At 36.5% G+C, this 19,918-nt stretch overlaps 3 protein-coding genes across 3 annotated transcripts; all 3 read right to left on the bottom strand.

Moving 5' to 3' along the window:
- Positions 1–1,216: 1,216 nt before the first annotated feature.
- Positions 1,217–5,750, bottom strand: LOC145889210 (uncharacterized). Its single transcript, XM_082980110.1, has 11 exons — positions 5,640–5,750; positions 5,499–5,566; positions 5,310–5,426; positions 5,182–5,249; positions 4,983–5,107; positions 3,995–4,079; positions 3,825–3,932; positions 3,471–3,616; positions 3,237–3,300; positions 2,843–2,953; positions 1,217–2,378 (listed from the first exon to the last, which is right to left on the bottom strand). The coding sequence occupies exons 1-11, from the start codon at positions 5,664–5,666 to the stop codon at positions 2,188–2,190; spliced, it is 1,110 nt and encodes a 369-aa protein (XP_082836236.1). The 5' UTR covers positions 5,667–5,750; the 3' UTR covers positions 1,217–2,187.
- Positions 5,751–8,080: 2,330 nt separating this feature from the next.
- On the bottom strand, positions 8,081–11,328 carry LOC145889554 (uncharacterized). Its single transcript, XM_082980532.1, has 7 exons — positions 11,137–11,328; positions 10,089–10,208; positions 9,553–9,692; positions 9,303–9,403; positions 9,167–9,242; positions 8,945–9,085; positions 8,081–8,884 (listed from the first exon to the last, which is right to left on the bottom strand). The coding sequence occupies exons 1-7, from the start codon at positions 11,307–11,309 to the stop codon at positions 8,592–8,594; spliced, it is 1,044 nt and encodes a 347-aa protein (XP_082836658.1). The 5' UTR covers positions 11,310–11,328; the 3' UTR covers positions 8,081–8,591.
- A 1,065-nt stretch (positions 11,329–12,393) lies between these two features.
- LOC145888748 (uncharacterized) lies at positions 12,394–19,624 on the bottom strand. The gene is made up of 16 exons (XM_082979576.1): positions 19,366–19,624; positions 19,070–19,214; positions 18,829–18,999; positions 18,161–18,340; positions 17,538–17,653; positions 17,279–17,367; positions 17,039–17,083; positions 15,978–16,025; positions 15,880–15,909; positions 15,588–15,614; positions 15,308–15,361; positions 14,810–14,905; positions 14,716–14,745; positions 14,422–14,503; positions 14,255–14,365; positions 12,394–14,176 (listed from the first exon to the last, which is right to left on the bottom strand). The coding sequence occupies exons 1-16, from the start codon at positions 19,514–19,516 to the stop codon at positions 13,680–13,682; spliced, it is 1,872 nt and encodes a 623-aa protein (XP_082835702.1). The 5' UTR covers positions 19,517–19,624; the 3' UTR covers positions 12,394–13,679.
- Between the last annotated feature and the right edge of the window lie 294 nt (positions 19,625–19,918).

The raw sequence follows: 19,918 nt of genomic DNA, 5'->3' as shown, positions 1-19,918 counted from the left end.
CTTGATTCCAAGCTCTCTTCACAGTCCCCGTGCATTTAACATGTAAGTTGACATAAAGTTCTTCGTAATGGCGCAGCTTGCATGGGAAAGATAAATCCAAAAAGGGGGCGTTTCACTACCGTTGCTAATAAACATACAAAATTCGCAACAAAGCTGTGCAGATCATATTTCAGCGGCACTGAGCACCCTCGTGGTAAAGTCTCGGGAATAAACCTTTTTAACTGAAGGACGGAAACTGCCAAACCTCAAAGGTGAGGGGTACCAAATTCCTTTCCATTATTGCGATACGATTTTAAATGGCCAAACGATACGAAGACCAACGTCGTGTATTAGAAAGCGTAAAAATACTTTGCCAGCTGTTTCGTTTCTGATATTTTCGATTCATGTTTACGCCGAAAGAAAAACACCTTTTTTTATGGACCAGAAGTGGTCACATGTAGCCTATTTTTACAAGTGGGAGTAATTTCCTGAAGTACGATAATTGGCGCAACATTTACAATGGCTATTTTCAATTTTTAGCATAATTGGGCTGTTTCTTGGTTTAACTTTGATACTCGGATATTTCGGAAAACATTTGTTCACGTTTTTGCATAGTTTTGCCAGCATTCATTGTTCCGGTAGTGACTTATTGCTCTCCTGACATCGCACCCGACAAATAACAACTTATATACTTCGCAATGCAAAAAGCAGCCTAAAATTATTTACACCAATTACAGGAAGCAAGGAATTCTTACTGGAAGTCCTATATATCAAGCAAGAATTGTATTATCTGCAATATAAATAAAATGATTTCCAGTTAAAATGAATTAAAATTTGTATGTATATTTTTTTACACTTTTAATCCCCTTTTTAGCACACCGTGATTCAAACCAAGGATCCTGACCAGGAATCCCATGTTTCTTCTTGTCTAAGGTTCGGGCGCTTGTTCAATGTATCGAGTGAAATGTACTCAAACAGCTTAGGGACGACCACGTGCGGCGAAGTCATTATCATGCGATTGTAAAAGATCGCTTGAAAGTTGACGAACGTTTCCTTCCTCGAAGGTGCAAAATTGGCGAAACAGACATTCGATAAAACACTTCTAAGGATACAGATTTCGTGCACGTAAGTAAGATATACAAATATTTCAACTTCGTTTGCAATTTGTAACCACATGCATTTGATCAAAGTTTTATTAATTTAGTGCTGAAATGAAAAATACAAATCCTGACGGTAATTTTATTGTCGTGTGCATATTTGCAATCAACCCGAATCATTTTATTTTTGCTTGGACGAATACAACATAAATGAACAACAGCGTATATAGAGTTGGTAAAATTGTGCCGGTAATGACAAAACCTTAGAGGTTGTCGAGCCAAGCACCCATGTAAAGACACATTACGCTCTGTCGTAAGATCAAAGCCGATTGAACTTGGAATTGATGCGATTGTAGGGGGGTACGCAAATATCGCAAAGGCGAGAAACGTTGCACACTGCATTAGGCGTCAAAACACACCTCCTGGTCTCGCAAACAATCATAAATTAAAAAACGTAAAAATATCGCTAAATCATTTTGCATATCACAGAATTACGCAATTTGAATTGAGTTATTTAGTGAGTGGATGAAAAACACAATTTTTAAATACATTTTGCCGTAAGCCTAATACCACTAAATATTAACATACATGCAATGTAACTGAAGACACTTCTCAACCAATTTGAGGACTTGGTTATTTGTAAAGCGCAAAAATGGAGCAATGCAGCAACTACGCACACACACAGTATAAAATTAAGAAAAATAAGGAAAAATTAAATAAAAGTGCATTCTTTTTTTATTGCTGGTGCAATACCGAACCATACTGGTATATATGTCGGTCCAGCCAATGCTGTGATAAGGCTCTAACGTTTGAATTCTTCCATACTAAACCCACGTCATTATGTTCTATTAGGTGGCTTCGATATTAGGCTAGCTCTAAAGCATATGTTGGCCTAACAGGTAGTTCGGCATTAGGTCGAAGATATAATATTAAGACTGATTAATAAAAAAAGTGGATATTAACTCTCAAGGCAATGTTCGAATAAAAATTAAAGCAGCAACAATGTTACTATTGTGAGCCACATGTACATAAAAATTGGAAGATTTTCTGTCAAAAATGGTGTATACAGGGTTATGTGCTTTATAAGCCACCAGCTCCAGAAAATGCGGATTCAGTAACTTCTGACGTAACGAGTATGTCCCAACAACGAGGTTGGGTGGAGCGATTTGTCGAGTATCCCGACGATTGTTACATTTGCAAAACTTTCCAAGCAGTTGTTCAACGTTGTGGGGTTAAACTGAACTCTCCCCAATTTCATCAGTTCCACGAAAACGGCATGAAACCTCTCCACTGAGTTGATTTCTGCGTAAACGAAGTTTACAAAGAAATAACTTCTTCTGAGGACGATGTCACAAAATTTCCAGCTTTTTTGGATGGCCAAACAATAAAATTAACTTGATTTTAAAGTTCACCATGCAAATGATAACGAATTTGAAGGAATACCAGTCGGGCGTGACCAAACACCAGCCGGGCGTGACCAAACACGAAGAAAAAACGACTCTCTATCATCATGAGGCCGGAACAGGTCGCACGGTGGAATTTAAAAACACGGTGATTTGGGAACGCGAGTCTTGCAGGGACAAGAGATTGTTTTTGGAGTCATTGACTCTCGATGCGTATGCGTTATCACTTAATGACAAAAAACAAACCTTGTCCCAGTATACCGCTCGACTTTGGCGTTCTAAGGGTTTGCCTTAGTTTCATGTTGTTAGCTCACAAACCTAGTCATGTTTTCATGTATAAGGCTGTATCTGAACAACACTCACCGTTTTCGCCGGTTACTGCCAACAAATGCTCATTGTCCTTGAAGTAGCGAAATAGCCGGTTTGTGTCATTGTTTGACATCACGTGACTCAAACCATGTCGTATACTGCGCACTGAAAATAAGTATTCACAATTATCATGGGGAACTTACAGTTAAAATAATCCGGTTCCCCTAGCTTGGGAAATATGGGCTTTTAACGAGGTGAACACGTCACAAGCTCAAATACACGAAATTATATTTCTGACCTTATGGGCGCGGTTTACTTTTCTCTTTGCAAACAAAGCTCCGCCCACAATTGCACAAACTGTGTTTAAACTGTTGCGCCATATTACGAGTTTAAGTCCAAACGTTTAACGGAATTCTATAAATATTCATATTTCAGACAATCGCCTTACTGGCAATGTCGTAAATTTGGAGATGAAGCCTCCTTCTCAAATCCTTTTGCCCGTCGCTGCACTCCTGAAAACAAAAATAACTCATATTAAACCTCCAAGCGTACTTTAATTACTTTATTCTTCTGGCACAATTAAACGAACACTTTGTTCCCGGCGTTTCGCCAGCTATTCAGCAAGGCTTCCACTGGGCGTACTATTCTAAGTTAGGTACAAATGTTTTGCCATCATATTTACCTTTAGCATGATTTCCAAAAACTCGAGGAAACGAAAATTTCCGACCTCGACTGAATATTTTTTAAATGCGGTTAAATGGAATTCGCTTTCAAGCTGAATGGATATTTGTTCAAATGCAATTAACATTCTTTTAGACGGTTCTTTGCCTACAAATAGGGTTAAAATGAGGACAAGTTTTTTTTGTATAAACATGATTATGTTCAAGAACACGCGGTTATATTGCTTTGGCTAAACGGTTGTCCCTTTCATAACAGAGGTTTCAGGCATAAGCTTAACATAATAGAAGTGCGTCTGCTATTTTCAAACAACCTCAATATCTTAATTGCGAATAGAAACAAGTTAAATTGTGCCTACATTGTTTGACGTATTCAACCAGTGGTTCGTCGTCAGTAAACCACCTGACCATATGGCAAGTATCACTCAACTTCATTTCTGCTTCGAGGATTCTTCTCAGACTTGACACTGGAGATACATTTTGTTCACATTAAAACGTTTCCACGATTTTAGATTAACTAAGCACTAACTCCTTTCTTCCATCGAAATTGTGTTTGCAGCTGTTACAGGCAGTTGATGTCCAGTACATTCAGATTTGCTTACTCCAGCCGGTAGCTTTAAATCAAAACAAGGAAAAAGGAATTACTCACAACCGAGGCTCAATGGGGCAAAAGTGTGGTATGAACCTCACGCTACATCTGGGTTTTTTTTTGTGTCATTTGTCGGTCATTGACACAATTTTTTTATAAATGACACAAAAAACAAAAGCCGTTTCGGACACAATGTCCGAAAGGAAATTGATTGGTACATTATTCGAGCTTCTCATCGGTAGGCAATAATAGCATCAGAGCTTCGGCGGCATTTTATAAATTAGAACCAAATGATATCGAATCAGAATGGTCAAACTTGAAATTTGAAGTAATGCGCAATTGCCAAACAGAAGATGACTGGCGCAAAGTGCTTATGTGTTACTTGTTTTTAATGCGGAAAACGCAACTGTTGAAAGGGGGTTTAGCCTATTAACACGCTTAAAAACCCCAATAAGAAACCGTTTGCAGTGTTGCACCTCCGACACACTTTTTAAAGAATTTAACTACGACAGTGCATATGCGCAATGGTCAAGTAGCGCGAAACGATTGCGCTATAAATCTGATGCGTAATATTGTGTCTTTGATGTGTTGCGTTTGTTTATGTTGCAAAGTTGTTGTTAATAAACAATGCGTTTCCTTATTTCTTTTTGTTATATCCACAAATTAAAAATATTATATCGTAAATGACCAAAATAAATTGAAAATGATAAGCTGTGGAGCCAATAATATGAATTGGTCAGCAAAGTCGTCTGATAGTCACACCAGCTGCACTGATGAGACCTTTTAGGACATAAATTGAAAATGTCCTAAATTTTTGCTGGCATTTTGGTCATTTGACATAAATTTGTTGGTGAAAAAAAAAACCCAGCGCTACATGTACGTTTAACGACCGCTAGGGAGTTTATTTCACTTTGTCTTGATAACTTACCGCTTTTGAAAGAACCATTATGTATGAAAACTGATGGGTGTACAATGGCATCCATGTTTTTATCAGAGTTCTCATATGTAGAGTGCCGGCTCTTACAAGGTAAGGCAGGATTGAAGGAATTTTTTCTATGTAAACAAATTTACAATTGAAAGAAATGTGATGAAGACAACAGCAATTTTCACTGGTTATTAGACCCTACTTGCTGCATTGTCAACTGAGCCTTCTTCTGGCAGTTTGTAGACCACCTGTTGCTTTATGCCTTTGTCCCTAAAAATGGCAAAGTTTGTGCCTAGTCATGCTTTGCAGATATTTCAAATATCTATTTACCACAGACTTATTCCAGTGATAAATGGTCTGGATACTTTACCAATGAATGCTGCTTTGTAATCCAGTGATGCGTGACGAGTTGTTTGGCAAACCGAATGGTCGTTTGTTGAGCAATTTCTGTGACGAATATCAAATATTTAACTCCTAAGGAACACTTAATATAGCACTTTAAAAGGTTTATTAACTTACTTGCCAACATCATCGGACTTTTTCTTGCGTGTGTTTAGAAGCAGTTTCTTCAGCAATTTTCTGTATGCCTGTCAATACACAGTTCGTATTATACTTTTCACCACAACTACACACCAATTCTAAGTTATATTGCTAGCATACCTTCACATTTACGCGTAAAAATGGCATGGTCTCACATAGATTTCTTTAAACAAGTTAGCGTTGGATCAGCGCAGCTGTATAATGAAAATGGTTCCGCTTTTGCACTGGACTGGCAAACTAAGGTATAAATACGTCACACGTCACGTGTCAAGCCCCGCCCGCTAAAAAGTTAGAGTTGGTGTTGACTTTTCCAGTAGGCATAGCGAAATGGCTGTAAAAGGGAAATGTGACGCCACCAAAAAATCTTTTTTAAATCTATGAGATAAGGGTTCCGTAAAATATGAAGCTTCGAAATGTGCTTTGTTTTACTCCGTGTTTTCGAAGCCCTTATTTCTTTAGGGTTGATTAAATGCTGGATATTTTTATATTTCGGCTCTAAACGCAACAGAACAAAGTAATAAATGATAAGTTCGAATGATAACCACAAATTAAATTTTTTTTATTCGGCAGTTTTTCTAGTATATTATGAAAGCAACAAAAACGGCGAATAATTAGGAAGCATATATACAGAACATACAACAAATAAGTACAATAAATAAAAAAAACGTGTTTGGTGAACATTTTGCAAGAAGTTTTGATCACCATCGGCGGTAAAATGAAGCGTGGAAATAACATTGCGTATAAATAAATAAATAATATCTACAAATAATAAATATCTTCGTCGGTTCCTGATTGTCAACGAATCGTTGCCGCGATAATTGTTTGTTCGGAGGGCGTAGAGAAGGCAATACAGGAAGCAATCGTAAAGAGCAAATTTGGCACTAAACACAAAACAATAATACACAGAGGCGATAAGTTAGCAGAAGGGAAGAAAGGAAAGTCAAGCAAAAAAGAACGAAATGTATCGAATCCTTGTTACCTTAATAAACGAAGGCAAAGGCTTGATGGTAAAATTTCGTACAAAAGTTCCTGTGTAAAATATCACACAAACTTTCCGGCATGTTAAGTCCAGAATACTGCATAAAAACCACCCTCAGCTCTCGAGAAACGTTATTCACTGTTCATAACTGGCAGCTCGTTCACAAGCAAATGTAGCGAATATCTTTTTCTTAAAAGGGTTAAAAGAGTACGGCACAGTGACGGTAAAAGCTGATATGAAAAGTGCTGCGTAGCAGAGCAAAAATGTGCTAGTCCAAAATATTTCTTGTAGGAGGCCCAGAGCAGCCTACAATGTAAAATTCCTACAGATTCCACAGGCCATGAAAATCCCTTTTAGCAACAATGACCCTCTTTTGTATCATGTGTCAAGATACCACCAGAGGGAATACCGACTGTATCCCCTCCAGTGGGACCTGTCATTGTGGTCATGTATTGTTGCACTATAAAACGTTTATCCCTTCTGAACGACTATTACGGACTTCAATGTCTTCCTCTAGCAAAAGCTGGTTTTCAGAGTACGATTTAACGGATCCATTTTCGGGAAAGCGCAGTTCATATTCCTGGAAATAAGATTTCAATTGCTTGTCAAGATTCTCGGCAAGGAGCAGGTGGCAGCCTGGGCTGGAAAGAAACATGAAAAGCTCATCCAACCACACTTCATCCGATGGCATGTTTTTTCGGATTTGTTTGCTAACATTTAGCAAAAACTTCGGAGAAGACCCTGCAAAAACATTTCTGTTAACAGTGCACGGGTTCTTAGAAACTTAATTGTTAGCTACCTCCTAAGGTCCATAAATCGTTTAATTCTGTGGCTCCCAATGAACAATTTCTGCCCAATTTCATGACAAAACCTTGGTCAATTTGCACATTTGGTAAGTATGAAATGTTCTCCTCGAAACAGCGTTAAATGAACTTGACTAAAACATCAAGTAAAGGTAAATTATGTGCAATATCTTATGTTAATTTCAACATGCAACATAAAAAATGGCGATTATGTAACTGACCTTGTTGGGTACAACTGGACGTCTCTTCATCACAGGTTTCAACAACTTGATGCTGCACCACAAAATCATTATCTTTATTCTGCAAAACACGAAATGCAATCTGTAATCAGTATTGATATTTTACCCACCAGCCTTACCCAGTTTAATGCATCTGGATTGCTGTTTTTTCACTAACATATAAGTCAAACAAATAAACAAATGATTAGAACTACAGGTATTGACGAGCTTGGTTTGGATATGTGTGCTTAATTTTGACACCAATCGTGATAGATTCATAAAATACAGATTATTGGTTATATGGCGCACTGATGAACGTTTTGAAATCGAGACATTCAAAAAAGGTTAACCATTCTGATGAAAATTTTGTAATATCCTCAAAATCGGACGGAGTTCTGGCACAAATCCGATATTACGGCATCAAAAAGCAGCGTGCTTATTTCTTAGTTCATGCCGATAGTAACTCTTAAATATAGTGAAATGCTGTAACAAAAGTAAAAAAAACATAGCTACAGTACAACAAAACATCTTTTGAAACAAAACAATGACCACATATTTCGTACATCTTTTTTATTCGGCGTTTTGCATCGCATGCGATTAAATACAAACAAAGCTAAAAAGGTAACACACAAAAAATGAGAATACTGACCATTTTGTGCAGATAAAACAACCGGGTTGTGTACATTGCCATTAGAACACTGTGTAGAGATGGCATTAGTTGTTGGCCATTTTCGGTCAGTGATTGTCAACTAATAGTTGGCACGACTGAACAAAGTTTGATCGGAGAGGCTTGGGCAATGCAGGAAGTAATTGTTAAAACCATTTGTTGCATGTGAGGAAGCACAACAAATTTGGCACTTAAGCAATAAATATAAAATAAATACTATGCGGAAGACTGCACACAGATGATATGCCAGCGGTTGGAAGTAAAGTACAGTAAAAACAAATTTCCTTCAAGTGAATTATAGCAAGAAACTTTTGTACAATATTTAACAAAAAAGAGATACAATATTGCACATTTACAAAAACAACTATTGCGAACAGGGCAGACCCATACTTCTACTCTCAAAAATCACGTACTGTTGCATTGTGACATCAAGATCACCCCGTCTGATCGGCTGCTACGGACTTCAGTATCTTCCTCTAGCAAAAACTGTTCTTCAGAGGACGATACAACTGATCCTCCTTCATGGAGCCGTGCTGTATAGTTCAGCAAATTTGACAGCAGTTGATTGTCAAGTACAAAGGCAAGGCGCTCGTAGCGATCCAAAAGATACTTAAACAGCTGATCCATCCATATCTCGTCCGACGGCATGCGATTTCGTATCTGTATGCTAACTTTAAGTAGAACCTCCGAAGTTGACGCTGCAAAATATGTTTCCGTTTAGCATTGAACCTTATATTAACACTTAACGTTTTTGTTACCTCCAGAGGTCCACAAATCGTTTAACTCTGTGCCCCCAACCACGCCAAAACGTCTGGCCAATTCCATGACAAAATCCGAGTCAATTTGCACATTTGGTAAATATCTGATTTCCTTTTTGAAAAACTGTTCGGTGAAATCAGCTGCAACACCAAGGTAAATTATGTGAATGCTCATGTATTTTTTTTATAATTTGAAACAGAAATGTCTATTTTGAAACTGACCTTGTTGGGTAAAAATGGACTTTTCATCAAGAGTTTCCACCAGTTTATCCTGCCCCAGAGAATAATTGTCCTTCTTCTGCAAGTAAAGCAGGAGAATAAAAGCAAAAAATGATTAGGTAATATATGGTACACCTACTGTTGGCACAGATTCCTGTGTATTTAATTTCCTGCATTTCCACCAGCATACAAAACCAACGAAAGAAATCAGTACAAATGCAAAGATAATCATTGACCAACCTAAAAGTGCACAAAATCCCGAATTTATATTTGCACTAAATCATGGACTTTAGCAGTAAAGTGTGATAACAATATCTTATAACTACAACTGTTGTTGTTTATCAAGCAATAAGAACAATACTATAGAGCAAATAATAAAAATCATCTACCCAGTGCAGACATGGCAAAAATGTGCAGACCAGGATGATTCAATATTGAAGATTGCGAAGTTGATAATGAAGCAGTTGTTGTGAAGTGAGATGATGTTTGTAGTTGAGGCCTTGTAGTAACAGGTTCTGTCTTGGCTGGGCTGCATCACAAAACTATATGTAACATCAGATATCACGAGTGACTAGTAATGTTTTCAGTTCCAAATTATCAGCTCTGGATAATTACTAGTCAAATTCTGTTAAAACAGCCTTTCAAAACCCTTGGCACAATAACCAACCAGTTACAGCACAATTTCTACTCCTCAGTGACCTTACAAAGTATGGAACAACATGCATATGACAAAATTTTGTAGAAACAACATAAAAATGGAAGTCACTAAGTATCATTTTGTGCCACAGGGTTCTAAAAAAGAGAAGTATTTGCCAAATTTTAGAGTTCTGTATATTGTAAAATCTATCTGGTTAATTTTAAGTTATCCAGGCACTCCAGCTACCGTGTAGAAGACTACCCAGCAAGTAACACAAGTATGACTTACATTGAAGTGATGGTGGAAACTGTTGGAGGACGATTGCAAGTAGTTTGTGAATGAACAAAGAGTCCTTGGTTTCCTCCATTGCTGCAAATGCCACATATTGTGGATGCGTAGTTACCATCACTGTGAACATAATGCAGATTATAAGAAACAGGAATGTATCAACCTGAGTTTAATAGCAGCAACTTAGTTATGTCAAATTTCTAGAGAAGCATAATAAAATTGGTACCTTCTACCGGTCCGCTAGGTCCCTTCTAATACTACAGGTGCACTAGGTACATTCTAATGTTACAGGTCCGCATTATCCAACCTTTAATTACACGAGGGTTTGTTACATTTTCTGGCTGGGTTTTTGGTCCCCTAATTAGTTACTAACGTTGGCAGATATCTTGTTTGTTTTAGCGTACTGCGTCAAACTTTTTTTCATCAGAAGTAAGCATCGTTATTTTGTTTGTCGTTTTTTAGAGTAACAGATTTTGGTGGCACTTCAAAAATAAAAGTTTGTATAGAGAAAAATCTATGTTTATCGGCCAAATTTTGTATGCAACCACTGTTGGCTCGATTGGTAGGTCACCTGGTTTTGTATAGTATTGGTCACAACGAATATTTGTTTCGGTGAATTGAAAACGTCTTATCATTTCAGTTCATAGAATCTTATCGATGCAAATTCAGGTCAATGTATTATCCCTAGCTGACCTGTAGTATTAGGTCAAATATAGCGCACCTGCAGTATTAGAAATACCTAGCGGACCTGTAGTATTAGAAGGCACCTAGTGGACCTGGTGGACCTAGCGCACCTGTAGTATTAGAAGGTTGCCTAATAAAATTGCTCTGGGTTCAATCTGAATAATTACAGCTAAATTTGAATAATCGTGACAATTGTTTTAGAGGTGGCACTTTCAAACAAAAGGAGTTGAATGTTATTGTGACTGCACAAACCTGGTTTCAACTACACCGTTGCAGTTTGCACCATATTTTCAAGTCAACATTAACACAAAACCAATTTTATTTAATGTGTCTCTTCTACTATTAGAAAGAAAAAATCACATACTTGCACAAGTCAAACAAGTATTCCCCTTCATTACATCCACAACACAGTCTTTCAAATCCATTTTTCTGCATTCTTTTCAATTTTCGGCCAGTTGGACCAGGTTCTTGTATGGTATTGGGGCATGGGTCATCTTGTTTTTCAATTTGACTCTTTCTGTTAATGTTTGGTGCCATTTCAGATATATAGCCTATATATCCTAAAAAATAAAACAAAAACCCTAAAACTGGAGCTACAGCATATTTCGTAACATCTATAAATTTACTCCTAACATTGTCTGTGGCCATAAACTTTTCAGTAAAGACGTTCTGCTTGATTTAGGAAGGTTCGAGAACCAAGATCACGAGACAGTCACGCCATAGCCATACCTGCCATTCTCCTCACAAAATTTTTTTTCAAAAACATTTCGCATCGAAGAGCAGCGATTCGCATTAGTTTTAGACGATTCATTCAGTTTTATACATCGTTTTGGCGACATAAAGATTAGATATAATAAACAAGCACACATTTTGAAATTTAGTTCCTTTACGTGGCACGAATCAGAGGTAATCGACCAAAATGTCTTCAATACTGGCCTTTTCACGTTTTTTTTGCTTTTAGGTGACGTCACATTTCCGACACTAACAACTTCTCTACATTCCATCAAAACACGGGCCTTTTCACACGTTTTGCTCATCAGAGATGTGCTGGTATTTTAAACAAAAGTCTGTCTTGATCAGTCTAAATGTGATATAATCGCACAGCAAAAGTCGTGAAAAGGCCAGTGTTTGAAGCCATTTTAATCGATTAACATAGGATTCGTATCACCTGATTAAAAGGGCAGGCTACTCACTTTCAAAATGTTTGCTTATTCATTATAAATAAATTCATTAAAACCTTATTTAAAATCCAGTTTATCGCTCAAACTTGGATGCGAATTGCTGCTCATTGATGCGAAACGTTTACTTTTCTGCAATTCTAGAAATACTAGAATAACAAAACACCAGGGCCAATTACAGGAGGTAAATCCCCTGGTACTCATTTTTAAGAGATGCCAACAAATATCGTCAGTTGAAACTCTTTATTTTTACAGAAAATTTGTTACATTTTCTGTTAAGACCAGTGATTTTTCGTCATCGAATGCAATTTAACTATAATACTTTTTTCCAGAATTTTGCAGGTCCACAATTTCCCGAGACAAAACAATACCGTTTACTACTATAAAATGATTGGTTTATGAATTCAAGCTAATAAAAACAAATGTTCAAACTTCTATTTTTTATTGCAAAACTCTCATGACATAATTCTTAGAAAAAAAAGAGTATATATTCAGGGTGACCAACCTATTGCGCGTTGCACAATTGCAAGTAGCACATTATACCCAAAAAACATGCTCTAAAATAAAATGATTTTCATGATAAAAGTATATAAAAACTTTAGGTCATTTGCAGCTGGTGAGTTTTACTGAAATTATCTAAAATTAACATACTAAGATATTGGGGGTGGGGGGTAACGGTTGTGGTGCACCTGAATTCAAGGAAAAATTGGCATATGTAAAGTAAGAGGTTGGTAGCCCTGAATAAAAATTATCACTCTTTCACAAAAGCGCGTAATATAAAGCAAGGAAATCGGAACTTTGAAGTAACAAATTTGCACAGCACACAGCAGAACCTATAATTAGGCAATGTCATTGAAATAAAAAAATTTTCATCACAGTATTTAACCAACAGTAACGATGTTTTCATTTGAACAATGTTAGTAGAAGTTGATAATTAGTTGAAGAATTTGTTCCTGAAAAGCAATCCACAGTTTCACTAAAAAGTACACAAACAAAAGCAGATTCCTTGCTTAGCAAGTGTTTGGCCAGCAAAGTCGTTTGATAGTCAGACCAAGCTGCACTGATGAGACCTTTTAGGTCGAAACAGCGGCCATATGTATGCAGCTTACACAATTCATATTAATGGCTCTACTTTCCTTATCAAAAGCGGATTTGTTCAAAATCAGCATACTTTGGCACAATATTAGCTTGCATATTTAATCTGGAATCTTTGTTTTTGATTGCGTAGGTTTAAATTATGAAAACATAAATAAGTTTGCGAAATTAGGCTAATCGAGATTACAGTGATTCGTGGTTCACGCTGTGAAGAAAAAGTGTAAATAGCATATACAGAAGAACTGGAAGCCCTAATTTGTGGACACATCTGAGCGAACAAATATGTTTAGTGTAATACTTCAAGCAACGGAATTTTGGTTAAAATTGGTTTAAACATGACTTTAAGAAATCTCTTCACTTGGGACTTAAGTACAAAGGAATTGTTGATCACCGAACAGATTCATGCATTCTTGGGTGTTTGCCGCATGAACGATACGTGTACATGATTACATAATTTCATTGAGAATAAAAAAGCGACATATAAGAAAGCTCATCATTTGCTTCAGTCAGTTTTGTGCCTGTTTATGCTGTGGCCAACAGCACAACCAAAGCACCAGACATTTAAATTGTACCAGTGCAAATGATCTCAAAACACTTAATGCCGATATGCCAAGATTTTATGTAAATCTTTACACTATACGGTCATGCTCGTGGTCTCAAGTGAGCAGTTTAAAGCTTCAGCATGCTTCGCATGGTGAGTGGGTGAGGTTACATCGGATATCGGCCCTTTTGATTTCTTGTCAGATGGAAATGTTACTGGAACAGTTGCTACATTTTTGCTTTGAGATAAAAGCGGTTTGGACTCATCAGGGTCTTTGTTAGAATCACAGTTCTGATTTTCACCAGGAGCTTCCTGCTCTACAGGCTTGTCACTCATTTCTTCAACATACAAGGAATCGGACAGCTTGCTGGTGGATGGTGCCACTTGTTTATCTGTTTCTGGCACAACATCCACAAATAGTTTCGACTTGCATTGTTCTTCGACCTTTTTGATGCAATCCATTATGTCATCAACGTACATTTGCTTTTTCTCTCGTTTGAAGAAGTTGACGAGACTTTCCGGGTTAAATATATCTTGACCCAAAGTCTTCAATTCGTTGTAACACTGGTTAAACCGCTCGGCTGTAGATACTGCGAAACAATGAACAGAAATTCATTTTTAGGTGAAAGAAATCCTAGAGCCGTTAGTGTTAGTACTGCAGTACATACTATAACGGTTCAAGTTTGTCAAAAACTGTTCATCGTCTTGGAAGTGCCGAAACATCTTGTGGATGAGATCCATGCTAGGAATATTTTCTAAGCAACGTCTGATCTCTTTCACTGCAAGGGATGCAAATGTTTAAATATGTAGAACCACACAAATGTTATAAACGCACTTTTTTCTTTGTAAAGGGGGTCTCTTGCCGGTTTCTTCACATCAGGGAGGGAAGTGGTAGAAGTGCAAGCTGTGTTCCCATTCTGAATAATCAGTCAATATATCAATTGCAAACAAGTTATGAGGACTGCTTTGTGATTGTGATGACAAACTAGTTTATAAGAAATTCTTTTGACTGGTACTGTCTATACAACCATTGTTGTATTAGACACATGAAATTAAACATATTTTCTTCCTTACACACTTATTTTCTCATACAAAATGTGTTTAATTACAATGTTTCATACATACTTACCACACCACTAGTTCCAGGTTGGTCATCAGACTGCAAAGTAAATAAAAAACGAAGTAATAAAAAAATAGCCCGGATGTCACTGTTTTGCACAAACCTGTTGTCGGTTTTTCACTTCCTCATTTTCTGAATCACTGTCAGCAGGCTGTTCTGGTTCATGGCCGCTATCGACATGATTACCATTAGCCTGGGCCTGAAAATAGGCATACTGGTTTTGATGCAAGAATTTAATTGGTTTCACTACACTTTGGTATTTGCATTTGTGGCCACACTGCCTATCTACAAACATCATACTATTTCACTAATTATCAATATTTTGAACAAAAATAATCCTGTTTGGATGAGAAAACTGAATTAGGCAGACTTTTTATAAACAGGTACATATGTTTTTCTTGATTAGTCGTAAGCATGTGCAGGTAATTTCCTCGGATTTGGACAGAACAAAATAGACACAAATGTTTAGTTTATGGTTTTGAAAGTAATCCATCACAAAAACTGCGGTTTATTCTGGTAAAATATTTGAGCAGTGGAAAAAGCTTTTAAATGAGGAGAACACAATACATTGCACATGGTTTACTATTCCAATATACCATACCTGTAGTGCTGGTTGTTGTTCCACCCTGCCATTATCTCTGCCACTGTCATTTAGCTGCAACAAATGATGTGGTTAATTGCACATATAATGGAATAGTCACCATTTCAAATGACAGCAATGTTTCAAAATTCAAAATTTTAAATGTTTAGCAAGTTGTGAAACCGGTATGTGGTATGATGTTAAATTGTGTTAATATGTTAAATCAGGATGGCATATTTCACATAAAAGACAAATTTTAGCACCAGAATCAGTTATTGTTGATCATTTCATAAAAACTTACCCGCGTAGATTGATGTCTGTTACTCCCCTGTAGCAAAAAGCAACAACAAGTGTGAATTACCAACAATAATAACTAAATTAACCAACAATACCATGGCTCTAGGTACAACATGCCGTCGCACTTCAAATATACTGTGCATTCCAACAAAATTGTGCCTTTGCCCAATAAATCTATGACATGATTTTGAATAAATCTGCCCAACCAAGTACCATATACATAAAAGCTTTCCTTTGTTTTGTAAAAGTTTTACACATATCAAGTTTTGAAATTAACCCAATCATCAAAAACTCACCGATGCATGGTTTTCATGTTGACCATTACGCTGCAAAGTTGGAAAAACAAAAAAATTACAACATATGGTACAGGTTCGCCTTAATTCCGTAAACTTACCGGATTTAATAGCATTTCATCCTGCCTTGGTTCATCATTTTCTCCTGCCTGTCGAAACCAATAAGAAAGACAATGAATGATACGTATGCAAATATGCATGTCATAATGTTTATTGTCCTCTAGTGTGGCAGTGTCACATGTAATGCTTGTTTCACATGTAGCAAACCTTCAGGAGTCTAACCTACGTAGCTACACGTATACTGTTGTACTTAAACAAATGCAGATTTTTGGTACTTTTAAGTTTCATTGCGCTTTGGGGTAGTAGTGGAATAGTTTTAAAGCAACAAATCATGTGACCAGACACATTAAATGATTGAATTAGCTCATAAATCACATCAAATCATATAAAGGTATTAGAAAGCCAAACACACACAAAGAATTAAAAATACACAAAGAATGTTTTTTTTATTGGACACAAAGAATTAACTTACATTAGATACAAGTACTTAATCTTTGTTTCAACAAAAAACAAATGGTGTGCCATTTGTATAATATTTTTCCACACAAAGCTTGTTTTAAACAACATACAGTACAATTCTTACACATGGTTTTGTTTACAACTACTCTTAGCATTGTTTATGTCAGAGTTGAGCGACCTGCAGCATGTAAACTCAAATGTTGTAGCCACAGAAGGCCTTTGTTTTTGAATAGGTTCAAGTGAAAATACAGCACAGGCTACAAATGTGCTTTTTTATGCTGCGAAGTATGATGTGCAATATTGAGAAATTTAATTGCAGGTAGAAACATGACCTCAAACAAAAATTGTCACAAGCTTTGAAATTTAATTTTTTTCAGAATATTGTTCATTATTCGCATTGTGCCTCAATGGACTCTCACTTGTACCAGTGAGTTAAAATCTTAATTTTTCACGTTTATTTTAAACTGGACACAGTGGAAATTATACCTTTCTTTAACCATGTATGGGCACCAAAATTGTAAGAGAAAATTTCACGTGACATGTTGTGAATGAATTTTTACCATAAAGTGGCCCATGTCCAACTGGTCAGGTGCATTTGGTATGTATATGCTAAGTAAGTTGCACCCCCTAATTTTAACCATACCTGGTTTTCTCGGTCTTCATCAATATCCTTGAAGCAACACAGTTTCTGTTACAAAAGTTACATGATACTTTTTGATTTTTCGATGCTTGTTTGCATGACAGATTTAACTTTATGTTTACAGTCCGGTCAGTTTATTGACACTTACATTCAGACTTTCAAAAATAAAAAAATAGTATGCTCAAATATTTTACATTAAAATCTGCAAATAAAATTAAGCAAGCCCCTGTCCTTTGCATGTACCTTCTTTTTACAGCATGCCAGTCCCAGGACACCACAAAAAACAGCTAGAATCGCAATAACAATGCCAACAATTGCTTCAGTTGGAAGACCTAAAAAGTATAATTAGATAATCTCATGAGTTAAAAATGATTTTACACTATTTCAGAGAACAACGCAATTATGCAAGAATCTAACTAACAGTAGTTAATATGATATGAACAGACAGTCAGACACGCACACCAAACAACTGATGTGGTTTCAAGTTCTGTACTAAATAAACCTGATTGTGCAGCTGGGGTGGTAGTTGTAGTTGTGTGTGGGGAGGTTAACGTTGTTGAATTTGGACTTATCAATGGCGTGCTTGTACTTTGGCTAACTCCTGAAGTTGTTGGGCCCCTTACACACACAGAAGAAAATGTTAACAAAAAATCTGTAAATGTTTTTTATGGAATGAATGAAAAACTAAAAAAATAAACAGTGACTTATCACGTTTATTGCAATGTCAAACACTTATAAACTGGTTGTAAATTGCCTTTTTTGTATAAACTGTTTTCGTCACAAGTACTGCTGTTTCTCAAGTACTGCTGTACATACTAGCACTTAACAAATATTGACCAAGATCATAGTAATGCTATGCACACACATTCATGTGAATATTTGAGTTAATCTTTGCACCAAGTATACCTTTTATCTATCCTTCTACATATAGTATGCGAAGAGAAGTCAAATTTACTACATTATAGTCTAGTTTTTGGAACAAGTAAAACACAAATTTGTTTGAAATCTAGTCTTCTGGGCTGGGGTATTTGAAAAGTTGGTTTAAAAAATATCTACACATATAATTGTACACCAACACATTGGCTGTTGGTTTTCACATTGCCAAGACATTTTAAGGTTACTCACAACTTTTTGCATTTCTCAGTAGCAGAATCAGATGTTGATTGGGAACCGTTTTCACACTTTACACACTCAGTATCACTGGTTTGAGTTCCAAGCGATTGAACACCAAAACCAGGCTTACATTTGGTATGGGGAACACACACTGACGTTGTGTGGTTGAAGTAAGATGAATCTGGACAGCATCTACAAATGAAAGCAGTTTTGTACCATATGCAATCAACTTTTGAAAAGGTATATAACAGGTTAAACAGTTGTTAAATTGTGAATGAACTTTTTGTGATAAATGGTTCTATCACACTTCTGTGAGGTCAAAACCGGACATTGTTCTAGTTAACATTTCGGCAACAGAGCAATACAGGAAATCCTGAAATACCTAATGTTTGGCGACATAACAAAGAATTAAATCCCAAACATTTACCAGTATAAGAGAAAGCTTAGTCAAAGTGCTGATAATTTGCTTCAAGTGCATAGCAGACTTTTCACATTTATAACTGCCTTGAATTTTTAAATATGTATTATTTGTATGCAAACAAACATTGCACAAAGTAAATTAAAAATCCACAAAACAGTAAAATTAACACTGCTTAGAGCTTTCACTATTGAAAATCACACTAACATTATTGGATATCACCAAAAACACATATATATAGCCCACTTCTAAAATAACCTACTGTGCATTTGTTGTCTTGTTTCCTGTCACACGAAATTGACCTTGTGGGCATGACACAATTGCTTGTTTGCATTTTCTAAACATGTGGGGTCCCTCATCCATAAAAAACTGGTTGCTTGCATCGCTTTCATCAAATTGGCATGGAGAGCATTTAGTGTCAGTTTTTATGTTCCTATCAAAACATTTTATAACTTTAGGACTAAGCAGGGGATTAAATTATGCAAAATGGAGTTGTTACGAACGTGCAGATAGCTTCTAGAAATGTCCCTGCAGGACAAAGGCAACACAAAGTGTCTTCAACCATATCCAGTGGAAACGGATTAGATTCTGAGGGCTTCACATTACATATATTTGTGTCAGTCTCATTCCGCCTTGCATCCACCGAATCTAGAAACAAAATGTACATGGATTATGCGTTTTTTGGTTCCCAAACCAAATGACAAACTATCTAATTACATAACCAGAAGAGTGTTCATTTAACCCAAGATTCAGTAACATTTTTTAACTTATCGACTAACAAAGCTATTCTTGCACTTACATGGAAATGTAAGGAAACAAACCAGTAATCCAACGTATTGAAGCATGTTTAATAAATTCTCGAAATCAGAAACTTGGGGTCTGTTGGTAGATGAGATTATTGCACCAGCCTTACGGTCCGCGGTATTTCCGCAAACTCGTGAAGCCAACATAATTTTGTAGTGTATTCATTCAATGGGTGATGCAGGCTGGAGTACACAATATCCCTAATTTACCCCGAGAGAACCAGAAATGTCAGAAGTATTTTTTAACTAAAGGATGAAAACGAAAAGATATAAAACAAAGTTTATTGCAGAACAACATTTAGCTAACGAAGTATACTAATATTTATAAATATCCACAGACTACTAGATAGTAGATTCTAGATACTGCTTCTTACAGTGATCAGTGCTTCAACATAATTGATGCATACAGTGTTGTCAGGTAAAATTTTCTAAAACTGACCAACGCCTTGTCAAAACTAGTTGTAAAAAACTAAACCACCAGAGGGATGTTAGTTGCCAAAAAAAAATCGCCAGTTGACAAAAGTTTGAACGTGGGTTACTCGGCCCTCT

This window comes from Ascidia mentula, chromosome 2 (genome assembly GCF_947561715.1).
Source record: "Ascidia mentula chromosome 2, kaAscMent1.1, whole genome shotgun sequence".
Taxonomy (NCBI): domain Eukaryota; kingdom Metazoa; phylum Chordata; class Ascidiacea; order Phlebobranchia; family Ascidiidae; genus Ascidia; species Ascidia mentula.
The sequence above is the reverse complement of the archived record's forward strand: the minus strand, read 5'-3'. Positions and strand labels throughout refer to the sequence as shown.